This window comes from Colletotrichum tamarilloi (assembly GCF_030869305.1).
Source record: "Colletotrichum tamarilloi strain Tom-12 chromosome Unknown Scaffold_24.1, whole genome shotgun sequence".
Lineage (NCBI taxonomy): Eukaryota > Fungi > Ascomycota > Sordariomycetes > Glomerellales > Glomerellaceae > Colletotrichum > Colletotrichum tamarilloi.
The window spans coordinates 117,097-140,720 of NW_026849407.1; the positions used below are offsets into that span (position 1 = coordinate 117,097).

The 23,624-nt window shown below is 53.8% G+C and overlaps 7 protein-coding genes across 7 annotated transcripts; 4 read left to right on the forward strand and 3 right to left on the reverse strand.

Moving 5' to 3' along the window:
• Positions 1 to 870: 870 nt before the first annotated feature.
• CTAM01_07597 (RNA polymerase Rpb1) lies at positions 871 to 5,410 on the forward strand (the record flags this gene model as incomplete). The annotated part of the gene is made up of 4 exons (XM_060523619.1): positions 871 to 959; positions 1,026 to 1,137; positions 1,192 to 1,341; positions 1,391 to 5,410. The coding sequence occupies 4 exons, from the start codon at positions 871 to 873 to the stop codon at positions 5,408 to 5,410; spliced, it is 4,371 nt and encodes a 1,456-aa protein (XP_060381673.1).
• Positions 5,411 to 6,106: 696 nt separating this feature from the next.
• On the forward strand, positions 6,107 to 9,408 carry CTAM01_07598 (tannase and feruloyl esterase; the record flags this gene model as incomplete). The annotated part of the gene is made up of 3 exons (XM_060523620.1): positions 6,107 to 7,722; positions 8,113 to 8,128; positions 8,182 to 9,408. 3 exons carry the CDS (start codon positions 6,107 to 6,109, stop codon positions 9,406 to 9,408), a joined length of 2,859 nt encoding a protein of 952 aa, XP_060381674.1.
• A 5,869-nt stretch (positions 9,409 to 15,277) lies between these two features.
• CTAM01_07599 (uncharacterized protein) lies at positions 15,278 to 16,196 on the forward strand (the record flags this gene model as incomplete). Its single annotated transcript, XM_060523621.1, has 3 exons — positions 15,278 to 15,388; positions 15,449 to 15,649; positions 15,816 to 16,196. 3 exons carry the CDS (start codon positions 15,278 to 15,280, stop codon positions 16,194 to 16,196), a joined length of 693 nt encoding a protein of 230 aa, XP_060381675.1.
• Positions 16,197 to 16,653: 457 nt separating this feature from the next.
• Positions 16,654 to 18,280, reverse strand: CTAM01_07600 (cellulose-growth-specific protein; the record flags this gene model as incomplete). The annotated part of the gene is made up of 6 exons (XM_060523622.1): positions 16,654 to 16,728; positions 16,966 to 17,046; positions 17,288 to 17,385; positions 17,594 to 17,801; positions 17,979 to 18,157; positions 18,217 to 18,280. 6 exons carry the CDS (start codon positions 18,278 to 18,280, stop codon positions 16,654 to 16,656), a joined length of 705 nt encoding a protein of 234 aa, XP_060381676.1.
• A 1,681-nt stretch (positions 18,281 to 19,961) lies between these two features.
• Positions 19,962 to 20,426, reverse strand: CTAM01_07601 (uncharacterized protein; the record flags this gene model as incomplete). Its single annotated transcript, XM_060523623.1, has 3 exons — positions 19,962 to 20,006; positions 20,083 to 20,241; positions 20,370 to 20,426. 3 exons carry the CDS (start codon positions 20,424 to 20,426, stop codon positions 19,962 to 19,964), a joined length of 261 nt encoding a protein of 86 aa, XP_060381677.1.
• Positions 20,427 to 20,517: 91 nt separating this feature from the next.
• On the forward strand, positions 20,518 to 21,813 carry CTAM01_07602 (fungal cellulose binding domain-containing protein; the record flags this gene model as incomplete). The annotated part of the gene is made up of 6 exons (XM_060523624.1): positions 20,518 to 20,544; positions 20,745 to 21,012; positions 21,080 to 21,215; positions 21,267 to 21,382; positions 21,445 to 21,668; positions 21,739 to 21,813. 6 exons carry the CDS (start codon positions 20,518 to 20,520, stop codon positions 21,811 to 21,813), a joined length of 846 nt encoding a protein of 281 aa, XP_060381678.1.
• Positions 21,814 to 22,539: 726 nt separating this feature from the next.
• CTAM01_07603 (uncharacterized protein) lies at positions 22,540 to 23,253 on the reverse strand (the record flags this gene model as incomplete). Its single annotated transcript, XM_060523625.1, has 2 exons — positions 22,540 to 22,865; positions 22,992 to 23,253. The coding sequence occupies 2 exons, from the start codon at positions 23,251 to 23,253 to the stop codon at positions 22,540 to 22,542; spliced, it is 588 nt and encodes a 195-aa protein (XP_060381679.1).
• Positions 23,254 to 23,624: the final 371 nt, after the last annotated feature.

Genomic DNA, 23,624 nt, shown 5'->3' on the forward strand with positions numbered 1-23,624 from the left:
TACCTCATCTCCCGTCAGAAGCGAGCCAGCTGCACCTCACTCACTGCAGACTTGAAGACTCACCAACCACTGTGCCGCTTATCCGTACATAAGGTATACCTCATACCTAGGTGCCTAGGTACTTGTACTTGCACCGAAAGACTCACACCGACAGCTGCGATGCCTCCAGGTACTTGAATTTCTGCTTCTGGTCTTGATGCTCTAGTTCGGTCACATTTCGGAACAGGTAATAATGCTTTGGCAATTTCAAAGGCTGGTCAATTATGGCATGGAAATAAATCTCAGACTCGTCTAAGTAAATCACAGGGCATGCAATAGGAAGTCTGCCTTACCTAAGCTTGCTAAGGCAGTTTCCTACGCGACCTAAGGTAGGGACGAAGAATTGGGAATCTCCACTATCAACTAGCACTGAGCAACAGATACGTACCCGTAAGTCGTCGCGCATGGCAGTGGGCGGGGCGAGCTGTGTTTTTCGATGGTGGGGTACGACCTGCATGCCGTCCCTCATTCCCACGCTAAGCCGTCGCCTTATCCAGTTGTCCCGCCGTGCCTCCATCTTCACAAAATTTCCAGCGAGGCCGACTCCAATTCAGCCATCCCGACGACGACTTGGACCTTTCCACGCCTCCGTACCGATCCCCAATGCACAACACACCGTAGCATTTTGTCGCACCGAACCTCCCGTCGTCCGTATTTACCCTATTACTGACTTCGGATCTCGATCATGACCTTGCGCCGAATGCGAAAATCCACCACCATCGATTTCCTCCCGTAGACTTCGACCTCGCCCTTCCGGGTTGACTCACCCGCCACTGCCGCCGCCGCTTTCTCCCAACCGAACCAAACGAGCGCGCTCCACGAGCAATTGCAATGGCGACCACCACCACCGTGACTCCGGTCAAGTCGCAGCTTGTCGATAAGCTGCCCAAGCGATTCAGAGGCATCAAGTTTGGCATCCAGTCAGTCACCCACACACCCAGCTCATGCCATAAACCGAAGCGCTAACTCTGTCCGCTTGCTCCCAGGTCCAACCAAGATATCGCGAACCAAGCCGTCCTCGAAGTTTCCGATCGCCTCCTGTACGACATCGAAAAGAACAGAGCCCCGTATCAGCATGGTCCTCTTGACCCCCGTCTTGTAAGCGACTCCCAACGATTCATCTATGAGACGATCTAATGTGTTGGCCGACAGGGTACCTCAAGCAAGACAGGCAAATGTTCAACATGTGAGGAATCGCTGCAAAACTGCACAGGCCATTTCGGTCATGTCAGACTTCCTCTACCGGCCTTTCACATTGGCTACCTGCGCTTCGTCATGATGATATTGCAGGACATCTGCAAGGTGAGCATTCCCAGTTTCCCTCGTAATGACTGCCGCTGACAGTATCTAGGACTGCGGCAAAGTCCTACTCACAGAGAGCGAGAAGAGATCGTTCCTCAAGGAGTTGAGGCGACCCTTGCTCGACAATCTGCGACGGACGCAGATTTGCAAACGAATCAACGAGCAATGCAGAAAGGTCAAGAACTGCATGTACTGCGGTTCCGTCCAAGGCCAGATTAGGAAAGTTGGTGTTCTCAAGCTCGCCCACGACAAGTTCGTCACGTACAACAAATCCACTTCGGCCAAGAAGATCCCTCCCGAGAGCAAGATCAAGTTCGACGAGTCCTTCGCCGAGGCCAGAAAGAACAATGGCGAGCTGGACAAGCACTTGCGCAAGGCCATGGAGGATATGAATCCTCTGAGGGTTCTTAACCTTTTCAAAATGATCAGCCCCACCGACTGCGAGCTTCTTGGCCTGGACCCCGCCGAGGGCCGTCCTGAAATGTTTATCTGGCAGTTCCTTCCTGCGCCTCCTGTGTGCATTCGACCATCAGTAGCCCAGGACAACGCGAGTAACGAGGACGATATCACAACAAAGCTGGCAGACATTGTCTGGGTTAGCGGCATGATTCGCTCGGCACTACAAAAGGGCTCGCCAGTTCAGACCATTATGGAACAGTGGGAGTATCTCCAGCTCCAAGTTGCCATGTACGTCAACAGTGACGTGCCAGGTCTGCAACAGCCGGGATTTGGCAAAGCCGTGAGAGGTTTCTGCCAGCGGTTAAAGGGAAAGCAGGGTCGATTCCGTGGCAATTTGTCCGGAAAGCGTGTCGACTTCTCCGGACGAACCGTCATTTCTCCCGATCCCAACCTTGGCATCGACCAGGTTGCTGTTCCCCAGCTCGTCGCCAAGAACTTGACCTACCCGGAGCGAGTGTCAGACTACAACATTAAGAAGTTGAAGGAGTGCGTTCGCAACGGCCCCAGCATCTGGCCTGGCGCTCAGCAGGTCATCAAGAACGATGAGGGAGGCTACAAAATCTCCTTGAAGTTTGGTAACCGGAACCAGGTCGCCCAGGATCTCAAAATCGGCGATGTCGTCGAACGCCATCTGGAAGACAACGACATTGTTCTTTTTAACCGTCAACCGTCTCTGCACAAGCTCAGTATCATGAGTCATTTGGTGAAAGTGCGACCGTGGAGGACGTTCCGCCTCAACGAGTGTGTATGCGGCCCCTACAACGCCGATTTTGATGGTGACGAGATGAATCTTCACGTACCGCAGACAGAGGAAGCTCGCGCCGAGGCCATCAACCTCATGGGTGTGAAACACAACCTGGCGACGCCCAAGAACGGAGAGCCTGTCATTGCGGCTACGCAAGATTTCATTACCGCCGCTTATCTTCTGAGCAGCAAGGACAACTTCTTCGACCGCAAGACGTTCACGTACATCTGCATGCACATGATGGACGGCAAGGTCCACCTCGACTTGCCCCCTCCTGCCATTCTAAAGCCCAAGGCTTTGTGGACCGGCAAGCAGGTCTTCAGCATGATGATGCGACCCAACAAAGACAGTCCTGTCAAGATTAACCTTGACGCTAAGTGCAGAGAATACAAGGCGAGAGCTGGACAGTGCCCCGATATGGATCCCAATGACGGATGGTTGGTGATTCGCAACTCCGAAGTCATGTGCGGTGTCATGGACAAGTCGACGGTCGGATCAGGAAAGAAAGATTCAGTGTTTTATGTTATCCTGAGAGATTTTGGTCCCGATGCGGCCGTGGTTACGATGAACCGACTTGCCAAGTTGTGCGCAAGACATCTCACAAATCGAGGCTTCTCCATCGGTATTGGTGATGTCTTCCCCACCGAGAAACTGCTCGAGAGGAAGAGCACGCTTGTCAAGGGTGCAAGCATAGAGGTCGATGTCCTCATTGACAAGTACAAGAAGAACAAGCTCGAAAAGGCGACGGGTTGCAGCATGGAGGAGACGCTAGAGAACTCCATTTCGGGTCTTCTCAGTAAGGTCAGAACGCAGGCTGGTTCTCACTGTATCGAGACTCTCAGCAAGAACAACGCCCCGCTGGTCATGGCCAAGTCTGGATCCAAGGGTTCAGAAATTAACGTGGCCCAGATGGTTGCCCTAGTCGGACAGCAGATTATTGGTGGCAAGCGTGTTGCCGATGGTTTCCAGGACAGAACGCTTCCTCACTTCCACAAGAACGCGCCTCAGCCGCCGTCCAAGGGATTCGTCGAGAACAGTTTCTACTCTGGGCTTCTGCCCACCGAATTCATCTTCCACGCCATGTCTGGTCGTGAAGGCCTGGTCGATACCGCTGTCAAGACGGCCGAGACCGGTTACATGTCACGCAGACTGATGAAGTCTCTGGAAGATTTGTCAACGCAGTACGACGACACTGTGCGGACATCTGGCGGCGGTATTGTTCAGTTCCAGTTCGGTGCCGACAAACTGGACCCCGTCGACATGGAGGCCACTGCGAAGCCTGTCAACTTTGACCGAACCTTCTCTCACGCTGAGAACCTTACCTGGGACAATGACGAGGCTGCCTTGCTGCCCAACGAGATGGTCAAACTCTGCGACAACTTGCTTGCTCGAGAACGCGCGCGCTATCCCAGAAAGTCGCTGTTGGGTGATCTGACTCTTGATTACGACAACGAGGAAGAAAAGTACACAGACGAGCACGAAGGCGCCAGAGACTTCTTGCGATCACTAGAGTCTTACATTACCGGACGTGCCAACAAGCTTGCTCGTGTGATGGAGCTCACCGGCCTGACAGCCAACGCTGACAGCATGGATGTTGACATTGATGAGGATGAGGTCAAGGCCAAGAAGGCTTTTGCCGACAAGGTCGCCAAGATGTCCGAGACGACATTGCGACTCTTCATCAAGCTGTGTTTGGAAAAGTACAAAAAGGCGCACGTCGAGCCCGGACATGCCGTCGGAGCTGTTGGTGCGCAGTCTATTGGTGAGCCCGGTACGCAGATGACTCTGAAGACTTTCCATTTTGCTGGTGTCGCTGGTATGAGTATCACCCAGGGTGTACCCCGTATCAAGGAAATTATCAACGCCTCCAAGACTATCAGTACCCCCGTTATCACCTGCCCTTTGATGCAGAACAGGGAGATGACAGCCGCGAAGATTGTCAAGGCGCGTATCGAAAAGACGTATGTTGAGGACATCCTGAGCTACATTGAGGACGAATGGTTCGCCGAGTCGGGAAGCGTCGTTCTCAAGGTCGACATGGATGCTTTGTCCGACATGCAACTAGGCATTACCCTGGGCGATGTGGCCGAGTCTATTTGCAAGCACAAGAAGATGAAGGTGTCGAGGTCCGATATGCACATTGGCGCCGGGAGAATCGAGATCCGCGTTCGCCTCGACGAGTCGGCGGCTTCCAAGCGGTCTGTCAAGGCCAAGCCCGTGGATGAGCTTGGCGATCTCTTGGTGCGAGCCAACTACCTCCGCCGAACGATCCCGACCGTGGCCATCTCTGGTTACCCCGAGGCCACTCGTGCCATCATCCAATCGTCCGAGGACGAAACTCACACTGTTTTGGTCGAAGGTTATGGGCTTCTCGCTTGCATGAACACAGAGGGTGTCGAGGGACGAAAGGTCAAGTCCAACAACATTATGGAGTGCAGAGACGTCTTGGGTATCGAGGCCGCAAGAAGCACAATTGCCTTTGAAATTGGCGAGGTCATGGGTGACATGGGTATCGATCCGCGTCACATGCAGCTGCTTGCTGATGTCATGACCTACAAGGGCGAGGTCCTCGGTATCACACGATTCGGACTGTCCAAGATGAGAGACAGTGTTCTCCAGCTGGCCTCGTTCGAGAAGACGCCAGACCATTTGTTCGAGGCGGCTGCCGGTATGAAGACGGATCAGATTGAGGGCGTGAGTGAGTGTATCATCATGGGCCAGACCATGAGTGTAGGAACCGGCGCGTTCCACGTAGTGCGCCGCCTCGCCATGGAGAGGGGAGATGTTGGGCAGCGCAAGACTATTTTCGAGGATGCATGGGCTGCGCAGACGGCGCTCAAGCGCAAGTCTAGGCGGACTGTTTAAAAAAAGGGGATTACGGAGTTTTCAGAGTATTCATGTGGAGAGGCATGGCATTCATTCAACCAGGGATTGTACATTTCTGTATACGGTTTCACAGAGTAGTACTCGCTGTCTTCAGACAGAGTCTAGTATCAGACGGAACGAAGACATGAAAGATCAAGGCGTATGGCCTATGCAGTGACGTTAATACGCTGTCTAGAGATGTGTTAGAGTAACCTGCTCTCATCGGTCCTCCTAGATCTAGGTATTCAACAACACCGAATGAAGCGGATAATAACGACGGTTAAAGGCCGCCATGTAGTCCACACCACCGGGCCGATGCCGGACGCCGTGGGGTTTTGTTTATCCCCAGAGCCATCAGCAACGTCACATTTGGCTCCAAACCTTGCGCCTCCGCCGCCTCGGACTTGGTTTTCATTTGTTTCCCCCCCTCTGAGATGTTCATCTGACGAGACTGATATAAGATTAGCGCAACGAGATTGCGGGGTGCAATTGACAGACTCTCCACTAACGCGGGGATGATGGAGGTGAATTGCGGAGCCGGCGGGGTGGAATCCTGAACGAATGCAACGGTTCAGATTGCACTCTCGGCCATTGCCTCTGTATAAATATGCCGGCCATGAAAGAAGGTGCGCAGTGCCAGAGTGTCGGGACGACTTTGAACTTGGCATGATCTTTCTGGGCCTCTTATTCGTCACCATGCCGTCTGCTCCGCGTGTGTTGAGCCTGCTTTTGTGGGCGGAGGGTTGTGCCTCACAAGTCTCCGCGCAAAAGACCCCAAGCCAGTGTTCACTCGAGAGCGTGAGCGCCCTCCTTACACCAGAAAACCAAGCCGAAGTCTTGACGACTTTACAATTAGGTGACAATGGCACCTTTGGAGAGGTGGGCAACATCGCCTACCCCCAAAACGCGACGCACCTTCCGCCCCTCTGCGTCGTCTCCATCAACGTCACGTCCTCGCCGACATCGTCCTACACATTTGGTCTATTCCTACCAGATGAGTGGAATAATAGGTTCCTCGCGGTCGGTAACGGGGGGTTCTCGGGGGGTATCAACTGGTACGCCATGGGCACCGGCGTCAAATACGGCTTCGCGACAATGTCGACTTCCACAGGCCACAACTCGTCGAGCCAGGACATGGGCTGGGCGCTCAACAACCCCGAGACAAAGGCCGACTGGGCAGGGCGCAGTCTCCATGGTTCGACCGTCGTCGCGAAGCAGATTGTTGAGGGATACTACGGCGCCGCGGCCAACAGGTCGTATTATTCCGGTTGCTCAACAGGTGGCCGGCAGGGCGTGAAGTCGGCGCAGGACCACCCAGAGGACTTTGACGGGATCCTTGCCGGTGCGCCGGCGTGGATGTCTACGAGCCAGCAGCTGTGGCAGCTCAAAGTCGGGGCTGTGAATCTGCCCGAGGACGGGCCCGGGTACCTCCCGCCCGCCGTGTTTGACGCCATCAGCGACGAGGTTTTGTGGCAGTGCGACGGGTCTGACGGTGTCGTCGACGGCGTGGTGATGAACCCTACGCACTGCAACTTCCGGCCTGAGAAGATGCTCTGCAAGACCGGCGCGATCTCGAACCGCTCCACTACGTGTCTGACGGCGCCGCAGATCGCGACACTGAAGCAGCTGTACCGCCCGCTCATCCAGCTCGACGCCGACGTTCACAATTTGACGTACGTCTACCCCAACTTTGGCCTCGGTTCCGAGAAGCAGATGCCGTCGTCGTTCGGATCGAACAACGAGCCCAGCCTCTACGGGACGGAGTACGCCAAGAATTACCTCTTTGAAGACCCGTCGTGGGACTGGACGACGCAGTTCGGCTACTCTACTTTCGTCGAGGCCGCGCGGCTGAACCCGGGCAACGTGAACGCGGACAATTTTGATCTCTCTGCGTTCTATGAGAGAGGCGGGAAACTGGTGCAGTACCACGGCTATGCGGACGGTTTGATCCCGACGGACGTGAGCCGCGTGTTATACGACGAGACGTGGGCGGCCATGGCGGCGCGGGGGGTCGACCTGGACGAGTTTTGGAGGCTGTTCTTTGTGCCTGGGATGCAGCACTGTTCGGGCGGGGTGTACGACGCGCCGTGGTACTTTGGTGGCAGCGGGCACGCTGCGGCGCTGGAGGGGAGCGGGCAGCATGTGTTCCCTGTGCCTGGCGTGGATGATGCGAGGTACGATGTGTTGCTTGCGCTTGTTGAGTGGGTCGAGGGTGGCGGAGAGGGCGTGAGGGAGATTATTGCGACCAAGTTTGCTAATGATACTGTTGACAAGGGGGTATTGAGGCAGAGGCCGATTTGTAGTTACCCTGGGTATGCTTCGTGGGGTGGCAAGGGGGATATTGATGCTGCTTCTAGTTGGAGTTGCGTTGATGGGTGAGGGTTAAGACCGCGAGCGTAGAGAGTACATCGATTGCATCATGTTCTTCTCTCAGAGTAAGAGAATCAAACTTCGAAGGACTGAAGCAAGATGAGGTATCTCGTGATATCTCGAAAAGTGGTTTTTGGAGGAGAGGGTCACGTGCCGGCGTGCATCTAGCGCGTAGATTAGTCACGTCTGCCGCAGTGTCCCGCGTCTCGACGACGTCATCAATGCATATGAGCTCTTGGCCCTTAAACCATCCATCGCATCTCGGCGCAAGTCTTCGTAGAAGACAAAGTTTCATTGTGGATCACTGGGTCATTGGGGAATATGTGCGGAAGATACGCTTTAGCTCTGGTGAGTCTCGGAGACATGACCAAGCTCCAAGCCCAATACTAACACCTGCGCAGCGGCCGTCGCAAATCCGACGGATGCTGGAGGACGATGACATGTCAGTGGATGACGTGCCAGAAGACGAGGGTCAAGGGTCTCCTCGCCAGACATACAACTTCGCACCAGGCTACCACGGCGTCGTCTATCGCGCCGATGTCCCGGACCGTGGCGCGGGCCATGGCCGTCATCAAGGGAACAGCCAACAGGATGGTGCCGCCTCAAGCCAGTCTCAAAGCAACGATGGCAGCGACAGCTCGGTCAAGTACAAGTTGCAGTCGATGCAATGGGGGTTGATTCCATTTTGGACGAAGCGCGATCCCGGCTACGCCACGCTCTCCAAGACGATCAACTGCCGCGACGACTCTCTGAGCACGCCTGGCGGTATGTGGTCGACCATGAAGGCGGGGAAACGGTGTATCGTCGTCGCTCAGGGGTTCTATGAGTGGTTGAAGAATGGAAAGGAGAAGACGCCCCATTTTGTCAAGAGGAAGGACGGGCAGCTCATGTGTTTTGCTGGGCTGTGGGATTGTGCACAGTATGAAGGTGAGCATCCCCAATCCTCAATCGTTTCGAGCGGGTCTAACTTTGAGATAGACGCCCAAGAGAAGCGATATACCTACACCATCATCACCACAGACTCCAACAAGCAGCTCAAGTTCCTCCACGACAGGATGCCAGTCATCCTCGACCCGGGCTCCAAAGAGCTCAAGACGTGGCTGGACCCGAAGCGGCACGAATGGTCCAAGGAGCTGCAGGACCTCTTGAAGCCATTCGACGGCGAGCTCGAATGCTACGCCGTCAGCAAAGAGGTCGGCAAGGTTGGCAACAACTCACCCTCATTCATCATCCCCGTCGCGAGTAAGGAGAACAAACACAACATTGCAAACTTTTTCGCCAATGCTTCTGCCAAGCAAAAGTCCAAGGAGGCCACGAAGCTCGAGCCTACTATCGAGACAAAAGAAGAGCCCAAGGAGTCACAAGTTGGACAGAGCCAGCCGGTGCCGGAAGTCATCGCCAAGGCGGCTGATAAGGAGGGCAGCCAGCAGGTAGCAGGGGTCAAGCGGGAGGCACCTGACGCTGGTGAAGATGCAGAAGAGGAGCCGCCTAGGAAGACTTCGAGGGTTTCGCCTGTGAAGGGACGGCAGAGCAGGATCAACCCAACGAGTAATGGGAGTAAGAGTCCTGTGAAGTCGAAACAGGGCGGCACACAGAAGATCACAAAGTTCTTTGCCAACAGCTCTTGATTTATATAATGGCGTACGAGGGATGGGGGATGGGTCAAAAACGGCTGGCTCGGGGCAAGACAGGCGTGGATGACTGATGATTTGACAATTTTGGTTTTCGGAACGGCTTGAGTGGGGCTCTTCTCTTCCGATCATTCAATGGGATCCGCGGTGTCGTTTAGCGATGGAGTAAAGAGTCACTGGCAATATCTGCTCGTCCTGTTGGGTACGACGTATATTATACAACAGAACGTGCCCTTGTCGTGACAGATCGAGTATTCCACTCGCATTTTTACATATTGTAAAGACAAAAATTCTTGTCCAAAGAAACAATCACATCTTCCTTGACGAAAGGGAACCTACAAAAAGCGTCCATAGGTAGGCTCGAACCCCCATGGCATGACCAACATCTCTCGTATCCCCCTTCCCACGAGCATCTTCACAACGGCTACGCAAATAGGGAAATTACCTTGAACAAACCATCCAGCAAAACGAAAGCAACTCCTCATCAAAAAGAAAAAGGCGCCAAATGGCAAAATGGCAAATTATATGATTGTATGTTCACTCATCGGCTGTAACAAGGGACTACGGTCGGGCAGGCCAGTCTTTTAGATGTGAGCTCCGTAAGCGCCGTTGTACACGTTAACCCACTGGGCCAACGTGTACGCCATTGCTTACCCCGACGGAAGATTCTGTGGTCTGCTCAGCTATAGAGTATGACACAAGCTGCTCTGAGTTTGGGTCCCTTGTTGGCTGCGAGGAGCTTGATGGCTTTGGTCAGGGACTTGGGTGGGATAGAAACACCTTCAACCTTGACGGGTTACTTCAGGTGCTCATCGGCACGGAGAAACGGGGCTTAGACAACAATAGTCACCAAGGCTCACATCTTACCTTCATAGCCAGGAGCGAGGCTCTGTGTCGGCATGTTTTGTTGCCATCGACTTACGGTCCAGAGAACGTTGTATGGGACCTGACCTCAACACTATGAAAGCGGAGTTGTGATGGCCCTCTCACGAAATCTTAAAATAGGTTCCTATCAACTCTTGATCTTCGTCAGGTGAAACAAGTACAACCACGAACAATCGGGATACCCCAGAAAATCGCTAGGTCAGGGACTAGAGCCGACGATCTGGGCTAGACGATCGTAGTCCAGACCTCTTCCAGACATGTGTGGCGTACGGAGGCTATGAGGCGGCAGATGACGACGCCCTTCTCGAGACGGCAGCGCGGCGTGAGTCGTCACTCGTATCTGGGACAGCGGCCGTAGGTGGGATACAGCTGATGACGAACACCTAGGCAACAACCAGAAGCAAAATGGTTTTCAAAGCAGAAAGCTAGGATGGCGAATAATCACTTATTCAGTAGGGACGCACTAGCTGTCTGAGTCTGACTCTGCAATATTAGGCTGCAGCATAACGATCTCGGTATGCCTGCCCTTTAACCGACGGTGACTCGACGCCGTTGGCCGAAAAGGGTACCATACTCAGCACCCGCGGAAACGAGAGGTCCAGACGCACTTTGTTGGTTCGAGCTTCCTCGTATTGAACGTTCACTTCAGCCTCTCGACTTGGGACGAAAAATGACTTCAAACGGGCCAACGAGATTAGGTACACCGGGGGTTGCGCAAACCCCAAAATTCGGGGTTCAAGAAACGTTCAAACCGCTCGACGTGTGTGGCTTGGCTTGCGCCTCGGGGAGAATCTCGCGTCGCGAAAAGGGTGGTAGGGATGGGGAGAGAGGCACTTGCGGTGTGGCGGGTTCGGGACTTGAGGGGGGGGATATGCTGGCTTTGTTTGCTTGTTATGAGCAGTACCTCCCCGCCGAGAGAAGGGTAGCCTGAAAGTCACACTTTTGGTCTGATGTTTCTGACAGCGCCCGAAAAGTCAAATGCCATCTGCAAAGAAGGACTTCCTCGCTTCGCCCTCGCGTCACTCAGTCGTATTCTGTGGCGTATCTTTGAGTACGTATGTATGCGTGGATCAGAGTCAGTTGTAGGCAGGATATCTTCGATGGATGTGCAAGGGCTCCCGGTGCGGGACTCCGCCTTGCCTCCGCTTCGCCGGGACGGTGCCGATGAGAATGTGGGTCGCGAATCGGCCTTGTCCCGCTCTTTTAATCGGCCATTCCGCCGGCGCAGTGTGAGAATTGGCAATGGCGGGGAAACTCCCTCCCTCTCCATTCAGCCTGCATGGCAATGATGAGAGTCGGAATCGGCACAGTTGACATGGTCCAGGACCTCCACGTCCCATCAGCCGAATAGGCGCTACTGCGGCGCACTTGCGCCCCTGTGTTGTGCCGGATTCCTGACGTGGTGGTGTCCTAGCCATGCAATGGCTCCAGTAAGCCGCCCCCGGTTCCAACGGCTCAGGATAAAGTTTCTGTCCTGCTTCGCTGGGCGGGTAAGTCGGAATTAAGACACGTCAATTTTCGGGGACCAACCATAGAGTATGGAATCTGTGTCTACGGTAAGATATTCATAGCTGGCCCGACTAGAAACTTGACGGCGGGACCCGTGCTCCCAAACCGCGACCGAGCGGGGAGGGAAGGATTTCCTGGGTTCGACGACGTCAGCAACTAAGAGTAGTGTGCTTCGTTCACTAAAGCTCACCGAGGATCGGTGCCGAACGAGCTCACGCCTAGTGTCTTTCACATGTTGTATCGTTCCATGGGGATGTTAGGCATACAAGCGATGTGTAATCCCGAGATAGATGCGATCGTAGTGAGCAAGGCCGTCAGAAGTGATGTAAAGATTCCAACAATAGTGATCAACAAAACTGAGATGCAGTTTACCGCATGCAGCATATCGCCAATTCGACCCACACTGACCATCACGAGTTCACGTCGTGATTAGGGATGGATACCGGATGGAAAGGACATCGAAGCATCGGAAGAAAACGCCAAGCCTTCTGTGCATCGATGGACCGTTGGTCTGGTGGGTGATGGTGGTGGGGGGTGAGAGGGGGAAGGGTGTGGCTCTCCCATCTGCATCTGGCGTCAAGCTTCAGAAGAGAGGGCACGATGAACAAAAACGTAAGCAGAGACAAGAGGGATTTGCAGCGATACGCTCAGTGGGATAAGCTTATTCAGGGATATCATGTACCACTGCCGTTGAGGTCTCTGCGAGACTGTCAGCTATTCGTACGGGGGTGGATGATCAACGGGCAGCCGATTTACGCGAATCCACCCTGTTCAAGCTGTCTCCTTATCCCACTTTACGCCATGGGAACTACCGGGAATGAAACTGACGGCTCTGCTGGAATACTACTCAACTATCGCTTGTCACTCGAAGCCCTGCCAGTCTTCACTGTCACTCCCGGCGCAAGCTGAAGCCGACCACCGACACGCCACCGACGCGAGTCCGACGTACCCGAGTCAGGCGTCAGCACCCCTGTACCGCAAGGTTGTGGTTCCGACGGGAAGAACAAGAGAGACACAAAAAAAGGGCTGGACGTATTTGCTAGGGCTGGACTGGACGCCCTAGAGAGAGAATTGTTTTGTTCCCTTTTCGGGTAAGTAGTGTTCACATCCCGGTCCCAGCATCACATCCCGTCGCCCGATGGCGGCTATAGAATTGGTCAATGCAGCTCTGTCGGAGCCGAAAGGGCACCGGTTAGCTCTGGGTGCGCCTGGACAGTACGGATAGAGCAACGGTCGACAGTCTTTCAATGCATGGCGGAATTAACGGATTGAAGGTTTTGGAGAGGGAGGCAGCCACACGGGAAGACAGGTCCAGGCTTTTTTGAGTTTCTGCCGATCTGATCACTGCCCATGGTCCCATGATGTCGTTGTGAGGGCATTCGCATTGGGTGAAGACCGTCCCATCCGAATTATTCTCAGCTGGAGTAGCTGAAGCTGAAGGGTTTTTCGAGATGGGGAACGAGCAATTAAAAAAAAACTTGTCTAAAATTTTCATTTTCAATGGGGAGCGTTGTAAAAAGGGGCCGCCCACTTTGCGAGACGCCGAAATGCCGGGCAAAGTCCCATGGTAACACAGAATCTACTCAGTCTAGAAAACGGAGTGGAAATGAAGTGAGAAAATATCACGGAGAAAACCAACCATCTGACCCACGCAAAGAGTGGTAAATCCGTGGAGCACCGCGCGAAGATCACGGAATGGCGAGTCTCTAGTCTCTAGTCTCTACTCTCTATGGATACGCAGTGTGAGTCTGAGACTCTGCAGGGCTGGTTTATTTTTGTGGCTCTGCCGAGCTTAATTGACACTTTGGTACCGGTGAGTCTCATCGTTGCCCTCTTGAACTCAGAGCCTCCGACTGAGCTGGACGGTTGAACCCCTCTGCGAACACATGCCAGTCCAAGTCCAGGCCACCTTGACAAACTCGCACAGAGTGAAGCACAGCTGTATCGCACAGTGATACAGATCCCAGAAACGCTCATACATATGCCATCCTTGTCGTTGAGGGACGAAATGATATCATAACGGATGAGGCCGAGCTCGCGTTTTACGGGTACACACCACTCCCACCTACCTCTCACACTCTTCTGCATGCTCCGTACACTACGGTCCGCGGTCCACGGAGACAAGACATTTGACAGAAAATAAGGTGTTCTGAGCCAGTGCCAAAGCTAGACTGGATGAGGATTAGCTCCCGCAATGATTGCTGGGAAACCAAACCGATCGAACCCGCAGCCAGCAGGGAAAATAGCGCGCCTACTGATTCATTCACTCTCATTTCCTCTCACTCACCCACACCTTTGTCTCACTAGAGAGGTTCTCTGTGAGCGGCCCTCTCTCTCAACTTGTGACGAGACCCAGCGGCTTCCCTTCCCTTCTGCTATTCCCGGGTCGTCTCCGCTCGTCTTCGGGCCTCGACTTCTGCAAAACACGCGATTCGTCTCCGGCGTCCCGGGATCGAATGGGCCACAGCCCGAATCAGCTACTTGAGAGAGAGTCCTCTCTGGCCCTCTATTTGCTCAGTTCTGGCTTCGAAACAACGCGCGAATATTGTAATGTTACCCTACATCGTTGGTTGCCATTGGACTCCTTCTTCAGAGTTCCGTTATATGCGTCGAAGTATTCTGTAATGGCACTTGGTCCAGAAACTGTAGACAAGCATGTCTTTTCCTACAGTCTCAAAGTACCTCTTACTACTCATAGACTCGCACGCCGAGAACATACCCATCCTCATCCTCACCAGCCATCCACTCACCCTTCATGTACACACGGACGGTGGCCCACCATAGCTCTTTGATCTCATTGTTGATCAAGCCTTGCACTGTTCACACACCCCTCCCCCTTCCTCCTCCAGATACGTACACTGTAGACCGGCGCGGCACCGAATACCGAATTCCAGATGCGACGGACTGGGATGGACGACCAACTGACTCCATATGCAGGTACTCGCTCTCACGTCTTCGTCCACCCGTGCCGGGCCAGCGTTGACATTAACACACACCGTCATTGGTTCCAGCCCATGGTTCTCGTGCTCTCGTTTCCTCATAGTTCCATCGGCTCTCTATGTATGTACCATGTTGTCTACAAGAGTGTCTGCTTCCCACACACACCCCTTCCCCCTGTCTCCTGTCCTGTTTCTGGTCATTGCAGAATCGTCACATCTCTTTCTGGTGCCGTCTTCGGAGATCTTTTGGCGATGCTTCGCTCTCACACCGAGAACTAAGGATATATAAGTTGCCCTTGCCCACCCTCGCCTCCTCGATCACGCTACTGCCCTCCACCTCCACGCCTCCCTCTTCGCCTCTTCATCCCACAGATCCATCTACAACACTATTCTCAGTTCTCACACTAGTTCGCCATACATTAACGTCACCGTGATCCTTGTATTGCCACACCAATCTCACGAACCATCTCATCTACTGTGAATCATCGTCAACAACGAGGTTGGGAAGAGTACCCAAAATACACATCTACGCAATGGACAGCATATCACCAGAACTCCCGCCATACGCCATGCCCGTCGACTTCTCCTCAATGGCTGGCACAACCCCCTACGACATCATCGCCGCGCAGTTCGCCTCACGCATCGTATGTCTACAGCCTGCCAGACAACACATATGAGACTCTTGAAACTCACAAGTCGAACAGAACTCCAACGAGAATGGCTACTGCACTCCGACGTCATTATGGTCTAGCCCTCACAGCCCGACCTCCAGCATCGATCACAGCAAGGCAGAAGACTCGCACGATGACGCACACTCCCCCACCAGCGGATCCGAAGAGTCTTCAAAGCCCCAGAAAGGAAGACGGGGCAACAGATATAAGAACTGCAGCGAGTCAGTGCTATCAGTAAGTTGTTCCCCCGGCTTCCCAGTCTGCAATTTCCTCCCCGAGTCCGTGGCATGAGCCCCGTTTATTGGCGAGCATCGGCTCCCCGGCCTTCATCTCCCGCGGGCCGCATCCGAAAGACTGCAAATAAGGAAAAAGAGGCTGACCACGTTTTCTCCCCGTATAGAAGCGCCGCGCCCAGAACCGCGCCAACCAGCGCGCCTACCGAAAGCGCAAAGAGTCCCGTCTCGAGGAGCTCCAGGCTCAGATCCAGGACATGAGTCAGAAGAACGACGCGCTCTGCTGTGCTTACAGACTCCTGGCCAACGAGTGCTACAGGCTCCGCGCGAGCCAGCAGATGTCTGCTGCTGCTGTTGCGGGGCAGGCTCCGGCGTGGGACTTGATGAGCAACACCAATGCCAACGACGGGGCCGGAAGCTTGGCATTGGATATGTCTGCGCTCGACGCATACCGCATTGTCCCTCCTCCCGTCTCGACCTCGAGTCCCGTCCCCGAGTCATATCTCGACTATCCCGGGAGCCCCGATAAGTTGTGGAGTCCCTATTGATCGCGAATCCAGCGAGCTGCGGAAGAGGGGGGAATGAATCGTCAGAATCGGGATTTGAGACCGGGTATTGGGAGCCGGTGATTGCGGGGATAACGACTTATGGGAGCTCTATTGTCTCATTTTTTCCTTCGTTCTCTTTTGACGATCTTGATAGGGCTTTCTAGAGTGGGGGGTATTTCCCTGTTTTTATGGATGGCTTCAGGATCGAACGAGCGACTCTTTGGGACTTTTTGCGAATGGAGTCTGGTGTTTTACTCAGTACCCATTTCTTTTTTGAAAAGATAATTATTGTCGGGACACGAGAGTCTCGACACGGCAGCCATGCCCAACACCTCTGCCAAGTTCGTGTATTTCACGAAGCTTTTTGGTAGATGAATCAAACAAATGAAAAAAATTCAATCAAATCCAATATTGTCTCTGTTTTGGATCTTCTCGTATCCATCTTAATCCACCTCCCTTACAGACTATACCAAGCGGCACGGCCAGCCAACCAGCCACGCACGCTGCCCGCGCCGTGGAAACCGCGGAAACCCTAATACCCAACAACCATGGCTATCGTGAAGGAAAATGTGTTTTTTGCGTCACCCTCGCCATGAAATGACACGAACGAAGGGCCTGGATCAACACTTTGCCACAGGTCCTCCCGGTACGGTGTAAGTTGTTGGCTATTTTTCGACCCCGCCAAGACATCAGCACGACTCGCTCACGATGACTTCACTTTTTTTTTTCCCGCGTGGGCGCGGAAAGGTCTGCGCACGAGAGAACTCACCACAGGGTAGTAGATGTTGATCAAGATACCGGGCTCGTCGCCAGTGTATGCGCCCCTAAGTGATACGTGGAGATTAACACCCTATCAAGGTTCCATCGCGACATTTTTTTTCTTTAAACGAGAACGAGCCGCCCGCCGTCCGCCCGCCCGCCGCCCTGCCCTGCAGGTGGAGTTGCCTTTGGTGTGGGGAGGCGTTGGGATTGGGAGCATTGAGCATGGGAACCAGGCTGGACATATCTGTGAATGACATGGAAGTTGAGGAGACAACTCACGGAAATCTGACAGTAGGCGAGAACGAAGTGCCGCTCCCTGATCCCGTCACCTTGATCTGGGCGCACGAGATGTAGAACTGGGCTCCGGCCTTGGCACTGGCGGAGTGTAGTCCAATCTGCTCGATGCGGAGGAGGTACTCTCCCGGGGCTAGACTCCGTCAGTACTCCGCGGCCCAGCCATACATACATACATCACACACGGGCGGGCGTTGAGTGCCCGTCCGTGGGGATCAACGGTGATCACGGCTGCATAGTCCCGGGTGAGGGGCCACGACCGGGGAAAGCAGCAAGCACCATTGTTGCACGAGTAAGTCCACCACTTGACCATTCGACGGAAAGGAAATGTCGTGACGTACGTGTGCATGAGGGGATTTGAAAGTTGAAGCCCGCCTGGTTCGAGGCGGGGAACTTGATCTGCCCGTTGCCTGTCTGCGCGCCTAGCTCCCAGATCTTTGCCCAGGGACCGCTGCCGTCGTAGGTCGTCACGTTGGATCCCGCGGCGGGCGAGAGCCAGACGATGACAGGCCCGTCGTGGTAGATTGCTTGATCCATTGCGAAACCGACCTGCAGAGAGTGCGTTGGTTAGTGAGTCTTCTCGAGTCGTGTCGACTCGCGGATCTTCGGGTGTAAGGTATCTCGAGCATGGAGATACGGAAACGGGGAGGGGGTGAGGAGCAGGAAGGCGGATAAGGGGGGCGTGAAGATGTGAGAAGAAGGAGGAGGAAGAAGAGAAAGATTTACGGTCGAACCGGCCGCGACGGTGGCGATCTGCGTCGCCGGACCGGAGGAGAGGCCGCCAGCATTGCAGACGATGTCTTTGCTGAGGACGTCTGTGACGGGGCTGTTGTAGTTTGTGTTGCGCCTGACATGGACGTATTCCCCTGTGTTGACGCCCCCGACCACGAGGCTCGTGAAGCGGTCTAGTTGGGGAGCACTGTCAGTTCGGGATGGGACGCTCTTCACTTCTTGGGCTTCTCACAGTGGGCAGAGACAAGTTCGCTCAGGGCGACAAACGTCGTAAGGATTGCGATGAAGGCCTTCATTTTGAGACCTCAGGTAAATGATCCTAGAAGTTACTGAAAGGTAAGGGTTTCCGTCAACGTTTCAACAGCAGCTCAAGGCTGTCAGCTGCCAGGACGAGGCTCGATAGTTAAAGTCATCGAGAAACCGATTTACAACATGTCCCGTAGAAATTACCCCTGAGACCCATCGAGTAGCTTAGACTACACTGAGCTTCGTCCGCTACTTGCCTAATACACATCAAGGGGTGTCGAGATTAGATTGCCGAGACGTGACGATGTTACAGGCCTGGATATAGCCGGTGAATTCTACCGCATCACACGAGAGCTGAGGCCTTTCATCTTAGCTTGCTGCGTCGTAGGGCGCTTTTTTCAGAGTCTGCTTCCGTCGTGGTAACCTATGTAAATGGTGAGCTAAACCCAGTGTCGCTTACACGAGAGAACGTGATCTACTGCAAGAGTTCCAAGTCTTGTGTGTCCATCCGACTGGTTCGCTCTCAATATTTCGGCGCCCTAAAGGTTGAATCACCCATCTCATCAAAGCGGAGAAAAGATTGAAAAGAAACATCATTCAAAGGGTGTTTCCAAAGCGCTTATTGCGGTAAAGCCAAACCAAGTGGGTTGGCAGACACCCGTCTGTCTGTAGATCACAGCGCAAAACAACAAGCACAACTCTTGTTGCCTCTTATTCACAATTATTCATCTCGAATCACGAGGTTCGTCGTTGGTTGACATCATCAAGTATCGGGCCGACTACAAGTAAGGTCGCGGCAGCTTTTCAAATATACTACTCATCCGCATACAATAGACTATCCGTACGAAACTTTTGTTATTTCTCCGATCCGGAATCAAAACTCTAATAAAGCGGTCAAATATAAAGCCTGCGATACTACTCGGCGTGAACGTGGGTACAATTCGCCTTATCTGCGGGGGTAGCGGAAGCTCTGATCCCGAAGAGCAAGGGGGTGAGCATGGTCCGCTTCCCGGGCGGGCCGGTGATCGATCCGCTTTCTCGCTCCGGGCGGGGAGATTGAACGTGCTCCTGAGATACTCTAGCCTTATGGAAAGCCGTTGATCGTGCGGTGAACGCTTTCATATGACTCTGTCCGTCTTCTTTGTTCAGTCCTAATTCTTATGAGATGAGTCAGTCCTGGAATCAAATTGATATACTCCCTCTGAGGCCATCCCCATGCTCTTCTGTTGTATTACTGTCATAATTTGACTGGAAGCGGTTCTGATGAGTTGGATTGATTACTGGTCAGTGGCATAAAGTTAATACATCAGTGATCGGAGGGAAAGAACATGTACCATTTAGAGCCCGGAGGCTGTGGCTCCGGGAGACTCCGTTTCACGATCCTGGATAGCTTCAAAAAGGAGTTTGATGTTAATATAAATCACCCGCTCGGAGTACTCTCAATCTCAAAGCAGATACTACTGGACTGACTGTCGACTGATATACAATCGATATCGCGAGATACGCAATTATGGCGGCAAAGCGGTAAGAGCACTATATGCTGTGAGTCCAGACTATCACTGCCCATGGCTCTAGCCGCCGGCACTTGAACCAGAAGCTTCAAAGGAATGCGGGAAAGATGTCTATTCTCAGTGCCCTTCAATATTTTCTAGAGTCACCTTCCTCTTTCTACAATCCGTTGTAGTGATCACATCAAACTACTATAGGCAACGCTTCTCAGCAACAATGAATTCAGCCGAGGCCGACGTTTGCCAAGTGATCTACACGGCTAAAATGCTATTCCATACAAGCTTAATTTAAGTAGAGTACAGAGTCTGGGGTGCATTTCACCTCCGGCAAATGAACGGCTCACGTGCCATGCACGACTTCTGCCGGTGGCTACATGACTTTCATCATCGCTGTCGAGATCCAACGCCGCCGTGTGCTCGAGATGTGGTTCTTTGCGAGTTTTCACTTGCTTGCAGGAGGCATCAGTGATGGAGCGTGGAGTCTTACAGATAGCCTCGGTGAGCTAAGACGTGTCACTGTTAAGCACGCCGAATCATCCAGAAGATCTTGTTCAAGAGAGGTAGCCACCGTCTAAGGATAGTTCTGGGTGCCTCTAAGAGCTCAGTTAGACACACGAAGTAAGCCCTGGACCACTGATCCGTTACCATTCCAGACCGAGTCTCGTGGTCCGACAACACGGCTTAGCATTGGCTGACGCATATTGGGCACAACCAGGTCAACATAGCATCTGGTACCGTCTCCTGGCAGTCAGAGCAAACCGCCCATCACGCGATACACCATGCTCGGGGCCATGTACCGGAGACCCGTCAACAGCCGAAGTAATCCCACCTCTCATCGTTGCCGCGTAGAGGGTCTTGTTGATTACCAAGGTTGATTGACCCCCTTGCCAATCATGACTGCTCTCCAGAGTAGCATCAGGGAAGCTGAGCTTCCGAGCCGTCTCACTACGACCTGGCGAAGGAAAATGGCAGAACGTCCAGTATCCCATTTAAATGATGAGCACAGAGCCAAGAGCCCGTAGACGTGGTTCCCTCATCATCTTCATCCTTCTTCCGAGTCAGCTCCTGCTCCGAATATACGCTCGTCTTCTCTGACCAGACGCAACCTAACGGATCCGACGCCATGAAGTTCTTCACCGCCGCCGCCGTCCTCTCGGCAGCCGTATCGGAAGTCTCTGGGCACTACATCTTCCAGCAGCTGTCCGTGGGGTCCACAAAGTACGACGTCTTCCAGCACATCCGGAAGAACACCAACTACAACTCTCCCGTTACTGGTACGTGCCCTCATCACTTGATCTGCGTGTTTCTGGAAGGGACAGAAGAAACTGATCGGCCCAATAGACCTCGCCTCGAACGATTTGCGATGCAATGTCGGCGGTGCCAGCGGTGCCCAGACTACGGTTGTCAACGTGAAGCCCGGCGACGCCTTCACCTTCACCCTCGACACGGCCGTCTACCACCAGGGTCCCATCTCGCTGTGAGTACTTACTCGGCCAATGCACAGTAGCTTTCGCTGACAGACGCCCAGCTTCCTGTCCAAAGCGCCCTCTCACGTCCAAGACTACGACGGGTCCGGGAAATGGGCCAAGTTCAAAGACTTCCTCCCGACCTTTAGCAACGGTCAGGCAACTTGGCCAATGAGACGTACGATACTCACCTCATCAAATTCCTATCCGTCAAGGATTGAACTGACCATCAGCACCTAGAAACCTACGAGTACAAGATCCCGACGTGCCTTCCTAACGGCGAGTACCTCCTGCGCGTCCACCAGCTGGGCATCCACAACCCCTACCCGGCCGGCATCCCGCAGTTCTACATCTCGTGCGCGCAGATCAACGTCACGGGCTCGACCGCCTCCGCGAGCTCGTTTGCGCCGACTCTGAGTATTCCTGGTGCTTTCAAGGATACTGACCCCGGGTATACTGTCAACGTGAGCGTCCTCCCTGTGGTGGAAAGTGATGTTATGCTGTGTTGTGGTTTGCTGACGTGTACACTTGCAGATCTACCAGCCTGGGTTCACGTCGTATGTGGCCCCTGGTGGTGCGGAGGTAAGTTTGCGTACTTATATGGCTTGATTTGTAAAGACTGACGATTACGCAGTGGACTTGCTGAGCTGTGGATTCGTGATTGATGAAAGTGTCGTGGCATTAGGCGTGCCTCATCATTCTCGTCCGGTTCCGTGGCGGGGAATAAATCAGTTGGAGAGCTTGATAATGCCACATTGAGACACTCTTTACACAGCTTGTGTTCGTTCCTCTGGCAGCTTGCTTTCTCCTCAACTAAGAGCCGTGACTCGCTGTCGTGTGCCACTTGGCGTTCTCAGGACTTCCAAGTCTAAGTAAGTCAGGGCCGAACTTTTGATGACTTTATCAAGAACAACGAGATTTTGAGCATTCGACCTTGACTTTTCCCCAGCGATCAGCTCTATCCTCAAATCAGGCATCAAATTGAACCAAAATATTCGAGGCCCCTGATTCTCAACGATAAGGCCATGCGATACCAAGACGGTGGTTATCAGATTTATGCACCTTGTCGGGGATTTATGCAACGGGCCGATTACCAGATCTCGACCCTCACACAGCGTGGCTTTTGACCGATGGAGGCTCCAGCTCGGGTTCCCTACAGGTCCGCGCGTGGCATGTGTGGAAGCTCGTTACATTCTGGATTCTGGAGCAAGCAGGCTTCTCCAGACTCCGCGTTGTCTCGTGATGCGCAGTTGAGGGGTACGTGAAGACTAGGTCAGAAATCGGTCAGATCACCAACCCCGTACCCAGCCCGCCGTTTCTGTAGCCACTGGGCCGTCAGAGACACGGGGACGACCCATCGGCCCCCGCGGTGCTTCCCCGGAAAGAGACCAGTCTGGCCTCACCGCCCGCAGCAGGCCAAAGTCCCGGGAACGCTGAGGCCGGTGCCTGGCCAGCCTGTAGCCTGGCCAGCCTGTAGCCCCTCGAGTTGATCATGTGAGCATAGCGATACCGGCCGTCATTCGAGGCCGCGTAGCCGGCACGGTGGCGATCCTCTTCATTGGAAGAGCAGTAGCGGCAGCGGCTCTGCTGTTGGTCCATACGCGCGAACGCATCTTGAGCCTCCCACACTCTCCCACGCCACGGTAGGCGAGGTCGTAAACCTACTATTTCAAGTGCGCTTTAGCTGGGTTGAAAGTTGGACTCTTTTCTGTTGCCGCATTTCCCAGGAGGCGTTGGAGCCATTTCAAAATTTGTATGGTGTTTCGAGGGGAAAAGCCCCGTCAAACCGAGGAGGCGTCGGCGCTCGATTGCGGGCGAGCTAGGGATAGCCATTGATAGTTCGATACGCGAGGATTCTCCAGCAAAGGCGCGCTGGCGGAGAGAAAGAACCCCGCGTTTCTGGAGATATCGGGCCTTTGGTGGGACTACTGGTATATTCGCAAGCGAGAACTGCGCGAGCGCCCGCAAATGAGGCGTCTCAGGTCCGAGACGGAGCCCATTCTCGCTGCCAAGCGGCCTGTCAACGTTGCGGCGCGCTGTGCTGCGCATTAGGTCGTTGGCTAACGGGTGATGATGATGGGGGGAAAGGTGGTGGTGATGTATGTTGAGAGGTTGTTGAGAACACGAGAAGTGCCTACAAAGGCTAGCACATCGAACGACGTCTGCAAATCGATTGCGAGGAGGCGTTAAGGGCGTAGGAGCATGGACGGCTCAAGTGAAGTCGTCGTGGGTTTGCGGCGTTTTGCGCCAGGATTGTTGGCCGAAGCCGGGATGGAGCCCGGGGCAAAGACAACGAAGAAGCGCCGAGAGAGGTAGCGGGAATGTGGGCGACTGGGGATGAGGCGCTTAAAAGAGCGAGATTATGGAACACGGCCGATCTGACAAGACTTGACAGGCATCGGGCCGGATGGAGACGTTGG